Source organism: Diabrotica undecimpunctata, chromosome 8 (assembly GCF_040954645.1).
Source record: "Diabrotica undecimpunctata isolate CICGRU chromosome 8, icDiaUnde3, whole genome shotgun sequence".
NCBI classification, from domain to species: domain Eukaryota; kingdom Metazoa; phylum Arthropoda; class Insecta; order Coleoptera; family Chrysomelidae; genus Diabrotica; species Diabrotica undecimpunctata.
In genome coordinates, this window is record NC_092810.1 from 139,929,983 (window position 1) to 139,942,790 (window position 12,808).

The 12,808-nt window shown below is 37.4% G+C and overlaps 1 protein-coding gene across 1 annotated transcript in view; it reads left to right on the forward strand.

Annotated features, from left to right (window-relative positions):
* The window catches only part of LOC140448618 (pickpocket protein 28-like), a 33,865-nt gene that overhangs the window by 2,029 nt on the left and 19,028 nt on the right, over positions 1–12,808 (forward strand). Inside the window, exons 2-4 of the mRNA XM_072541715.1 lie at positions 830–1,072; positions 3,445–3,550; positions 8,054–8,199. Coding sequence (XP_072397816.1) covers positions 830–1,072; positions 3,445–3,550; positions 8,054–8,199 — 495 coding nt within the window. The remainder of the gene's footprint in view (positions 1–829; positions 1,073–3,444; positions 3,551–8,053; positions 8,200–12,808) is intronic.

The following is a 12,808-nucleotide window of genomic DNA, read 5'->3' on the forward strand; positions in this document are numbered from 1 at the left end:
GTATCTCTTATATTTGAGCTGCAAAGAACCCCGATCAAGATACCTTTACCAGACTGAAGCCCATGCCTAGTGCCGTTTCCTGGGTAACCTCCACTGTGTCCATAAAGAGGGTACAGTTTCTCAAAAAAGCCATTCAATTAGTTTTTATAATCAAACCAAATATGGGGTTGACGTAGTGGATCAAATGACGCATCTTTATATTACAGAAGTTGCTTCAAAACGATGGCCTATGCACATGTTTTATACCATTCTTGACTTAGAAGCAATAAATACTTGGATTGTTTATAAAGAAGTAGCTGGAGGTAGACTCAGTCGTCATAAGTTTATTCTTCAGCTGTGTGAAGAATTATGGGCTCCATATCTTGCCTCCCGAAATCTAGTACTACACCCAGCAACACCGGTTCTATTAACAACTAGCATTGTTACTACTGTTACTATCCGAAAACGAAAAAAATGTCAGTTGAAAATATTTTGTAAAGGAAATCATACTTTTAATCAGTGTCTCAGCTCTAATAAGGTAATGTGTAGCTAATACGAAAAACTGCAAACTGTATGGTGTTTCAAATGTTTAAACAATGAAACTAAAAAATAAAATCAAATTATATCGTCTATGGTTAACATAATTTCTTTAAACTAGGTTTTTATTGATTTAAGATCTTGGGACCAAAATGATTTCTTAGGGCTTTCTTGGTAGGTATGCTAAGCCAGACTTTCTAGTGTTAAGGAATATATTTTATTGGCATTGATGTTGTTAGTGTTTTTTTATTTTTTAGGTGTAGGTTTATGTGTACGTGTTAGTGTCTTTTATAATTACATTTTTTGTTTCTAGGACATGGTGGTTTATTGTTTTTACCATAACACTTTCATCCTGCATTTACGCCATCTTACAAGTTTATGATAAATGGATTCGAAGTCCAGTAATAGTAACATTCGCCACTCAAGAAACTCCTATTTATTCCATACCATTTCCAGCGGTAACCATCTGTCCAGAATCAAAATCTAATCCCAACGAATATCGACATATAGAAATGGTTCAAAAATTTGCAAACAATAAATCTCTTACGGCAAAGGAGTAAGTATATATAGAAGACCAAATTGTCCTAGGAAAACTTTTTTTTTAATTTGTAGAAAAATGCAAGCTTTCCAAAAATGAAAAATAATTTTCCTGCAGGCAATAGTTAAAAAGTTATTGTAATTGTTTATAAGCAAAAACTTTATATGTTTTTGCAAAATGAGTTTGCAATATTTAAAATTATTTTTCTTTATTTTTTTTTATTATGTTTATAGAATAATTGTTCTTCTTTCATACGCTATGCGTAGAATTTCTGTAACTTCATTATTTTCTGACTTATATTGTTGCAAAAAATTTTAATATGTGTTTAATTTTAATATTTCCTCTCTATTTGTTTTAAGTTTAAAAAATTATCTTAACGTTTTAAAAACAAATGAGGTAGAAAAAAAACGTTGATGTTGAAAAAGTTTTTTATTTGGATAATAATCTGAAAATGGCTTCATACATTTTTTTACAGAGGAAATATGACAAACTTTTTTAATGAACTGGCTTGTGAGGAATCCGGAGAATTTTTTAACTTTTGCAGAATGTCACGCATAGATTTTGAATTTTTACTTCAGAAAATTGAGCCCATGATAAAAAACATACTAAAATACCACCAAATTCCAATACCACCAAAAATACGCTTGGCAATAACATTACGATATTTGGCCACTGGGAACAGTTACCAAAGTTTGCATTGTTTAAAGTATCATCACCCGCAATTTCACTGATTTTGCCGGAAGTTTGTAAAGCAATTAATATAGTTTTAAATGACCAAATTTAAATTTAAAGGAGAAACGCATCGGGTACATTGTGCTTTTTTTCGTGGTCTTTATGTGAAGAATCCCACAACAATCCCTCATTAGCAGATAACTCTAAAAACTTCAGCATTTGATCATTGCTCCACTCAAACAAAGTCAACGAAAAATTTAATAAACTATAAACAAGTAAGTCCGTGCACCGACAAGACAGCGAGCAGATGTAAACAGTCACTATCACTCGCACTGCAAGTCCTGTGATTTCGGCCAAAAAACCGCCAACGAAGAGAGCGTACGACAGCAGCAGTGGCATGAGTAATGGCATAGCGAGCGACGTATTTACATACTCAAGCTGCCAACTTCCCTGCTCCATTCCCTGCTTACTGCCGCAGAAGTGAGTTGCATAATAATAATAATGATAAATAATAATAAATGGAGATTATTAATTTATGTTTAGGGTCGCTGCCTGGGGATCGCTAGGGCACGTTTGGAGCCGGCGCTGGACGTGACAACATGCGAGACGTCGGTGGCAGGGTGTTGAGGAGGCGGGCCCCTGTCATACAATCAGCTACAGCCCAACAACAAGAAGAACCACAAGTGAGCCAAACAACAACAGGAGCTCCACTCGCTGAAGGTGCTGCGCTGGGACATCAGCCGGCGCTCACTCAAGCGGGACGACCGAGGCAGCGCATAAAATAGACTGTGTCTATAAACGAAAACATTTTGCGCTTCTATTACAAAGTGACGAACCTCGGTCGAGAAACGATCGGCTATCGACAACATCTGTATGCCAAATTTTGCAGGGAGTACCCAAATATCTAAGTATCTGAACAACGAATAGCAGATCAATACCGGGTAATTATAAGAAATAATCTTATCCCCGAGACTAGACGACGAAAAGAGTCCCACCAGAGCTCAATCCTTTTGATACGTAAGGTATCTGTGAATTTTCCCCTTAGAGGGAGTGTGAGCCGTATGGCTAAATCTGGAATAAATATATGTCCTTATTTTCGGAACAAACCGGACACTTTTTGACTGTTAACAATTTGATATCTATCAAATTGTTAATTTCGGATAGCTTACTTTAGGCTTGTTTATTAAACTAAGCAGAAAATGAGGATTTATTGATGAAAAACATGGCTAGTTGTTAAAGTACCTAACTTTTTTATTATCTAATATAAACAAATAAATCCAAAAACAAAATGATAAGAAAACCTAAAGTTATAGTTGGGTTTTAATTTTAGTGTTTTGTAAACGCTAGAATATTTCACAGGGTGTTGCGAACATTGCGAAAAACAGTCTGATTGGTCAACTTGGTATACAATAACAATTTACCTGTCTAGCAACAATTATATTACAGAGATATTGTTAAAGAATAAGGCTATAATATTTTTAAAAAATCAATTAAATCGGACAACAGGTTTAAAAAATTAAAGACATCAAAAGTGTCCAATTTTCAAGGTGGTGCGTTGAAAATGGGACAAAAATCGATCGGTATTAGCATTTTCACAAAATCCAATGAATATTGTCAACTCTCAGGGTAGACTCTTTTGAGGGGTCAACCCTGTTTATTCCAATAACGCAAGTTTCTAATGAAAAATATATTAACTAAATTTAAGTTAATTATTTTAGGAAGGTCCTTTTAAAGTATATGAGCTTGGTATGTGACGACAGTGGCTTCATCCAACTTCCAGATTCGGATTATATTGACGAAAATATTTATTCCGCTTTGAGTTCAGTAAGTATATTGCGTATAATTTTTACTGACGACAAACACAACATCGGACAAAAGTAGAGAAACACTTTGACAAATTTGTCAAATATTAATTTTCCAAAAGCATATTATAATAGCTCTGTTGTAGACACTAGGCTCGGTAAAACACAAGTTTAATTTGAATAAAAATATAATTTTGAATGAATAAACAACATAATAAAATAAGCTTAAATATAATAAGTCAAAACACTTTTACACGTCGAAGAGAAGCAATGCTCTGGGTTAGAAGTGGACGGATCGGTCAATATTCGTTCCGACAACGAGCGGGAAGTGACTAATTAATACTAAGTCACAGTATCAATACTCTAAGACTGGGTTCGGCAGCTCCTACTAGGCCAATACTCTAGCAGAAGCAGTTGGTCTTCTGGTCAATACCAATACCGGATTAATACTCAAAGATCCGGTGGGGTTCCCACCAGATCAATACTCTGGCGGAACTTGCTTCTCTCTTGTGGTGTACGTTGTTTTATACCGTTGCCGATCTTCCGTCTCCAGCGCGCATCGGTGGAAGTGGAAGTTGACGCTGGAAGTGCGTACGTACAGACTGGTGGTAAGCCGGCGGCGATAGCTGGGAATTCATATCGTTACATGAATGATTTTTATTCATGTAACGGCATTTAAATACCTTTTTTTATATCAAAGTAGACTGTTGTCATTAGCGACATCACATAATATTAATATATTTAGACGTCAAACTTCTATTTCCAATTCACAAATCATGTGTGTGTGTGTGTATGTGTAGGTGTGGTCCTAGTACACAATTGCCTCTGGAAACGCTAAAAATAAGAACAAGGAGCTGATGAAAGTGGTCGTGAAGGCCTGCGACGCAGGTATGTCCTGAAAACCCAACGTTTATTGGCACACTGGTGGAATGACCACATCAGCGCTCTACGTAAAAAGTGCCTCGTAAAAAGATCGAAAAGAGCATTTCAGCGTGGGTGGAGATGCCAAAACTCTGACGATCTGGTGACAGAGTACAAAAACATACGCAGAAGACTAACGCAATCAAAGTCAGCTAAAACAATGCTAAATGGAGCTTATCAATGAGTTGGAGAATAATTCGTAGGACAGGATATATAAGTTGGTCGAGACTCACCTGAAAATCCGATTCAATGCCGACACTTACATGCTAGCCCCTAGAGAGGATCTTTAATGCGCTGCTTCGTCAGCAACACTTTTATAATCCAATCGAGGTGTGCGAGGCTTCTCCAATCGAGAAGTAATAGAGTAGGAAATAATAAAACTCCAAACTTAGATAATATCCCAAACATCGCTTCAAAAGCAGGCACCAAAGAATCATTTGCAATGTTCCAAGTTTTAAAATACGTGCCTCAAGGAGGGTACTTTCCCGTATATAAGGAAGCAAAAACGATTAGCGTTTCTCCAAAAAGGGAAGAAATCACCAGTTAAATATTTCAACGACTAGTCCAGTAAAGAATCGAAGCAGTAGTTAAACCGCTGCTCAACAGCAATCAGTATGGTTTTCGAATAGAACACTTAGACGTGTCATTAACACAGCTTAGAAGGCGGTCGCAGGGATTAGAGGAAAGAAAGGTACAAAGAAATATTATATAGTTTGTATTTTTAACAACAGTACTGCCTGGTGGCCATATTGCTATAAAATATGCTGTTAACTTCAACAACTGGTTTTACTTTATGCAAGCTTTCTGATGAGTTACTAAATCTAGAATGACCAGAGGCTCGGAGCATATATGCCGATTACGTAGTTGTGGTGATTGTCGCAAAGAACCTTAAGGAAATAAATCTCACTTTCGAATCGTCTTCGTGAGAATCTTCTAGTGGATAAACACAGTCAATTTAAAACCAGCTAAACACAAAACTGAAACAGTGCTTATTACTAGTCGAAAACAGATGAAAACCATAACGCTGAGCATTGGAGAACATTAAATCACGTCAAAACCATTCCTTTGGTACTTTTAAATGGTAAGTAATGCCCAATTCAATTTCAAGTAAAAGGTGGAGCATGTCAGTGCTAAAGCGTGAGTAGTAAGAGCAACCTTATCACGGCGTTAATGCCGAATTTAACTGGATTAAAACAAAGGAGGAGGACTGTTACATTCGAGAATATCTATATCGCTTCAAACATGACGATTCTTTAGAGTGCCTGTCTTGTCCTGGAGTCAGTGAAGAGTGGGAGACAGCTTGGAATGCAATTATCACATTTATTTACGATGAAAGTCCTCTAGATCTTCGTCGCATTTAAAGGAGGCGAACTGAAAATAGAGATGATTAGAAGGAGAGAAGCAGCGACTTCTACAACCTAAAAGAAGAGCAATAGCTAGTGTCTACTATAAACAATTGCCAAAAGTTCCGCGGGGGAAACAAAGGCAGAATAAGGAAAGGACTTTTTAGTCATTAGTCTACGAGTCCGACCTACCAGGTCTTGATGATACGTAAATGTATTATCTCTATTTATTAAAAACACAGACCCATACACCAACCACGTTCTACACGCACACACACTCACACATGCACACTCATACAAACACATACAATCAAGTATAAGTAGTTTAGTAGACTTGATCCTAAATAGTAATACAGAAAATGTAAAACACTAACACTACCTTTTTTTATACACTTAAAATTTACTTTTTCTTCTCCTCCTTCTTGTATGTAGGCTTTAAAGTCTGTTTCTTCTTCAATATTTACCTCCTAAATTGTTTATATTATCGCATTATCTTTTTCTTGGTCTGCCAATTCTTCTTCGTTCATTTGGTGACTTAACTCGTGCTATTCGTACTATATTATCCTCTGCCATTCTACTAATGTGTTTGTTCCACTCCTGTTTCCATTTTGTCACCCATCCAGTTATATCTTCTATATTGCATGCTCTTCTTATGTTTTCGCTTCTCTCGCTATCCAACAGACTTTTTTCTGATATTCGTCGAAGTATTTTCATCTCTGCTGTTTCTAGTAGTCGTCTCGTTTTAGATGTGTCAGGTCTTGTCCCCGCCGTGTATGTTAATATAGGTCTAATTGCTGCTTAATAGATTCTTGTTTTTGTGTCTAGTCTTAGATGTTTGTTCTTCCAGATTGTGTCATCATTAAGCTTTTTTGTCGTACTTCTTCTTCAACATCTCCGTAACTAGTTCTATCTATTCCCAGATATCTAAACCTTGCTTCCTGCTTTATTATTTTCCCATCAGTTTTGATTTTACATCGTAGTGGGTATTTTTACATCGCTTCTTTCTAATAAAATAGACTTTCTGGGATTCTTTTTCCAGCGGAAGCCTATTTCTTTTAAAAGTTTCCATAACGTACTTTGACTCATTTCTGGGTAATCCTTATCATCTCGAACTGAGACAAGAACTTTATCCAATGTTGGAAATTCTTGTCTAAAGAAGAATTCATGCACTTTTCGTCGAAGTCCTTCTTTAAAATGATATTCTATTTGAAATTTTGGTTTCCCTGGAGCATTACGTGGCATTTGAAAACTACCACATTTCTCTTCTTTAATAACTCTGTAAATCGTAGATTTCCCAACACCAAGTGTACTGCTAACTAACTCAACGGTCTCATCAACACTTTCACATAAACGTTTGTCTGTAAATGATTTAAAACAATTAAATATTAATGTTTTTTCATTAACTGTTAGAGGACCAATTTTTCGGCGTTTACACGGCACTTCCAAATTTTCCATAACACTAGTATACACAATAAACTGCACCTTGCAACTGAAGTATCTACTTTTAGTGAACTGTTAAGAATTTTGAATACGCCACTTGGACCTTCCTACAAAATGGAAAAACCCACTATCACATTTTCTGTGGAATAAGTTTAGAAGGTAATTATCTAGTCAATTACTGTCGTAGATTCCTGGAATTAAAGAATTAAATGTTTGATTGTTGAAACCCTTACTTCGTGGAATGCACTCATTTCAGATAAAATAAAACGTTTTATTTTATCTAAAGAATTAAACTTTATTTTGCAAATAGGTAGGTACTTATTAAACTTTTCTTGGTTATATATAACCAATAAAATAAACATCTTACATTTCTTGCAAATTCATTAGTACCTGTTAACCTCCATCACTCCGACACTGGCAACCTTATTTAGGGATTAGTAACACTCACAACTATTGTATTCTATTCTGCTCCAACCTTTATACCTGGTGATCATACTCAATTTAAAATTGTTTTCCTATATACTTCTGTAAACTTGTTGACAAATATCTGTTTTTCATTGAGTCACCCGTATCAACAGTTTAGGGATTTGCATACATAATTTATTGTTTTATTACTCTCTCATACATAAAAATACACTATAAAGAGAAGTGGGTTTAACGAGTTACCCTGTCTGACTCCGCTTTGTACTGCTATACACTGTGTTAGTTTTCCATTTCCATTAAATGGAAAACTTAAAATTTACACTTCAAACAATTACACAATACATTGTATTATAATATATAATAAATTTTCCTATTATATATATTTTTATTTATTTTAGTTCAATAGTCAATATCCGTTATTTTCTTGTAATTATATGGGTAAAAAATATGAATGTAAAGATATATTTGTCCCAATTGTTACGGATGAAGGTATATGCTACTCGTTTAATATTCTCGATAGATCGGAAATTTATAAGGACATAGTGTAAGTATTTAACCCGTACTGTTAGGTATGTATCTTTTATACTCTTAAACTTCTTTTATTTTTACTTTTAATATTTTTATGTATTTATCCAAAGAACTGCTGATTTTTAGAGCTGTGTTAATTGTTTTTTCCGTCAGAAAGTTTGCAACCTTCTCTATGGTTTTGTCTGTCTGTTTTTTATTTCGTAAGGAGGAGGAGTATATAGATAGATAGATATTTTTTCTCAGAGTTATAACTCTAAGTTATATGTTACTCATTCGTTTATTTGTATTGGTTCTTTCTTTACCTTTCTATTATGTCTATTACACGATGCACGTCATATTGATCTGTAGACCCTTTTTCTCCTCTTACGTAGCGTTATTATACCCAACACATACTTCGCATTTTGTCTCAAAGAAAGACAGATTAAATTCTTCGTTAAAAATACGAGCGCACAACATGTAGTTTCCAAACGGTTGATTTTTCTCTTTACAAATTTTAGTATAATCTCTATGTAGCTCTGCAATTGTTTTACCTCCTTCTATATATTGCTTTTCAGTTTTGGCACAGAAATAGGGGCTTTCCACTCTGGGTATTAATTTAATGTGTTCTTTGATATCCTTTTTTATATTTTCGTTGACTTTAACATGATGTTCGTATTTCCCTCTTAAATCAGGTGATAACATACCCCTGTAAACAGATCTTTTTTTGAATAACATAATTTACACACACAAATCCTTCTCCGAGTCTCCAATAATTATCAAAAAATTTGTTGGCGATTTTCTTCAGAAACACGTTGGAAACATTTTATTTTGTATTTATCTGTACATGGCGGTAGCAACTTTTTAGCTGCAATAACTTTTTTTTAGAACGGGAAGATACATAGGATTCTTCTAAATTACATAGGCGCTTCGCTTCATTTTTCAACCAGTTTTCTATACTGCGTTTTCTTTTTTTACCTTTTGGTTTGTTTCAGGTACCTGTGCAACTTTTCTTACTTTCGTCTTACCATTTGTGGTAATATTAGTATTGTTGTGAATTTATTAATTGTTATGTCTTTAATTTATAATGTCTTTACTAATTTATTATATTGTTCCTACTTTAATTTATTAAAAGGCACGATCATTTATATAAGTTTATTTATCACTACATATACAATAATTTATTAGTAGGCGAGCGTAACAAATAATACCACGAGCGCGAATCTTCTTTATTAACTAACTGTCTTCAAAATAAAAGTTCCTCCATATTTATACGAAAACAGCTGCTCTAGAATCCCATGGATTTTGACCTCAATTGACCTGGTTTCGCCTCGAATGGACAGGCCTAATTCCGGAAGATTCGAATGGAACCAGTTTTTTTATTACTTGGAGTTTATGCCAGCTATTCGAAAGGTCTCGTATATTCTAAAACAGAACAGCATTAGTCATAATATAATACGGTTATTTTTAGGCCAGGATTTTTATCGTAACATTGCCCCCCTCTTAAAAGATGGTTCCTCCTGGAACCTTGTCGGGACTGGAACCGGAACTGTATGCTGGTATCGGCAACTGGACCCTCTTTTACAACTTCCAGTTGTATAAAAATGACAAGGGACGGTTTTCTCTCCGCACCAGTAACTATGCGGATTGCAACAGACTAACACCTGGACTTCGGTGTCTTTGAAGATCTCCTCCACCATATTTCGGATAACCCTCCAATCTAATTGGCGGCACTCCAACTTTGGCATGGCTAACTTTTGCACGTCGGACTCTAGTACGTGCTCTCTCAATTGAAGTAAGGCTTCCCATACATCTCGGTAGGTAGGTTGGTCACGGGCAGTGTCTTTTGTTACCAGGTAGAAAAGGTAACGTGATGCATCTTGGAGTTTCAAGGTTTTACCGGGAGCTGGCACCTGGCATTGAAGTTCTGCAACTCGACCAAACTTCCTTCGAAAGACGGATGCCAACCCTGGTGCGTCTTTGATACTGGCCGGGATGGTGAGGGCCAGCGAGTAGTCATCGGGGAGCGCTAGTAGATCTTGCTTTTCTTCAGTGGTAACACCATGTCTCGCTTTACCGGTACCTCCATAGGCACCCATGAATTCCTCAAACGTGAGGTCAGACACATCGTGGACTTGGTTTACTTCCACTTCTTCATCTACGTCGTGGTCACCTTCGAAAGACGCCAGCCGGTTATGGTGTACTATCATCGGCTTTCCCTTCGGAATCTTGCTTATTCGGTAGATGACATCGTTGATCTTCTCCATAATGAGGTATGGACCTTCCCAAAACTGCTGCAATTTGGGAGAACAACCTTTTCGCTTCTTGGGATTATACAGCCATACTTTGTCGTTCTTCTTAAAGCAACCCTTTTCGGCTTGTGTATCGTACCGTTTCTTCATTCGGTCGCTAGCGATCTGAAGGTGGGAACGGACCAACTCATGTACATCGTCCATTCTTCTTCGTAATTCGATCACATAATCTTCACCTGCTACATCTTCTCCAGGTCGACACCCAAACTCTAGATCACAAGGTAGTCGCATTTCGCGTCCGAATAGGACTTTCGCTGGTGTCTGGCCTGTTGATTCGTTAACAGCAGATCTGTAGGCCATTGTGAAGAACGGAAGGTATTGGTCCCAGTCTCGCTGATGATCGGACACCATCTTTGTCAAATATTTGCCAACTGTCCTATTCATCCGTTCTACCATACCATCAGATTGCGGATGATATGCTGTAGTTCTTGTTTTCTTCATGCCTAGTCTATCACATATTCCTTGGAATAGATCGCTTTCGAAGTTCCTGCCTTGGTCACTATGGATCTCCAAAGGCACTCCAAATCGGCTGATATATTCTTGGATCAACTTATCTGCAACGGTGGCGGCCTTCTGGTCTGGAAGTGCGTAAATCTCGACCCACTTAGTGAAGTAATCCATTACTACCAGCATGTACTTGCCTCCATTTTCACTTTCTGGAAATGGCCCAGCGATGTCCAAAGCTATTCTTTCAAACGGGCTTCCAACATTATATTGTCTCATAGGAGCTCTCCTTTTTCGGTAAGGCCCGTTACTCGTGGCACAAATAGTACATTTCTTACACCAGTCTTTTACATCGTCGGAACTGTTCATCCAATAAAACCGTTCCCGAATTCGCTGAAGGGTTTTCCTTACACCAAAATGCCCTCCCGATGGACTGTCGTGTAACTGACGAAGTACTTCGGCTATTCTGCTCTTTGGGATCACCAACTGTCTTCTCTTCTCTGAACCGTCATCATTTTCCAGGACTCGTTTAAGCAAGCCATCTTCGATGATAAATGAGTCCCACTGGGCCCAATACGTCTTAACTACTGAGCATAGGTTTGATATTTCCTGCCAAGGTGGTCGACGGTTTTCCTCTTTCCATTTTCGGATTTTCTGTATAACTGGATCTCTCTCTTGTTCTTCCCTGATCTTAGTAGGCGTCCAGTCGTCGTTGACAATCGTCGTTCTTAGCACTGCTGCTTCCTTGGATTCCGTTTTGTTGCAGTGGGAACACTCTGCTGAGCATGGCCTTCTGGAAAGAGAATCAGCGTTTCTGTGGCTAACTCCGGCCCGGTGCTCAATCTTAAAATCGTATTCTTGGAGTCGTTCGATCCACCTGGCTATCTGACCCTCTGGATTCTTAAACTGCATCAACCACTTAAGGGCGGCATGGTCGGTTCGGATTAGAAACTTTCTTCCATAGAGGTATTGATAGAAGTGCTCTACTGATTTCACTACTGCCAGAAGTTCTCTTCTCGTGACGCAATAATTCCGCTCAGGTTTTGAAAGAACTTTACTAAAATATCCGAGGACTCGTTCCTGTCCTCCTTGAATCTGAGACAGCACTCCTCCAATTCCCACATTACTTGCATCTGTATCTAAGATGAACTCTCCTTCTGGCAGTGGATACCCTAAAATTGGTGCTGTTATTAAATGCTTTTTCAAGGTCTCAAAGGCATTTTGGCAGTCTGTATCCCAGCGGTAATCTCTTGCTTCCTCCGTAAGTCGCGTTAATGGCTTAGCGATATCTGCAAACTTCTTAATAAACCTCCGGTAGTAAGTACATAGTCCAAGAAAACTTCTCACTTGATGTTTGTCAGTTGGTTTTGGCCATTCCTTAATGGAATCGATTTTTCCCTTATCCACGGCCACTCCTTCTTTACTGACTATATGACCCAGATAATTGACTTTACCTTGAAATAGCTGGCACTTCTTGGGGTTTAACATCAATTGGGCAGCTTTAAGTCGATTAAAAACGTTTTCTAGATTCTTCAGATGTTCTTCGAATGTCTCCCCCAAGACGATTATGTCATCCAAATAAACCAGGCATGTTTTCCAAGATAACCCTCTCAACACATTTTCCATAAGCCTCTCAAATGTCGCAGGAGCATTACAGAGTCCAAATGGCATAACGTTGAATTGCCACAATCCAGATCCTGTGGTGAAGGCTGTCTTTTCTTTATCTACTGGGTCCATTTCTACCTGCCAGTATCCAGACTTCAAATCCAAAGTAGAAAACAATTTACTTCCAGCCAATGTGTCCAATGTGTCATCGATCCGAGGCAGAGGATAACTATCTTTCTTGGTAACGTTGTTCAGCAAACGGTAATCCACACAGAACCTCGTCGTTCC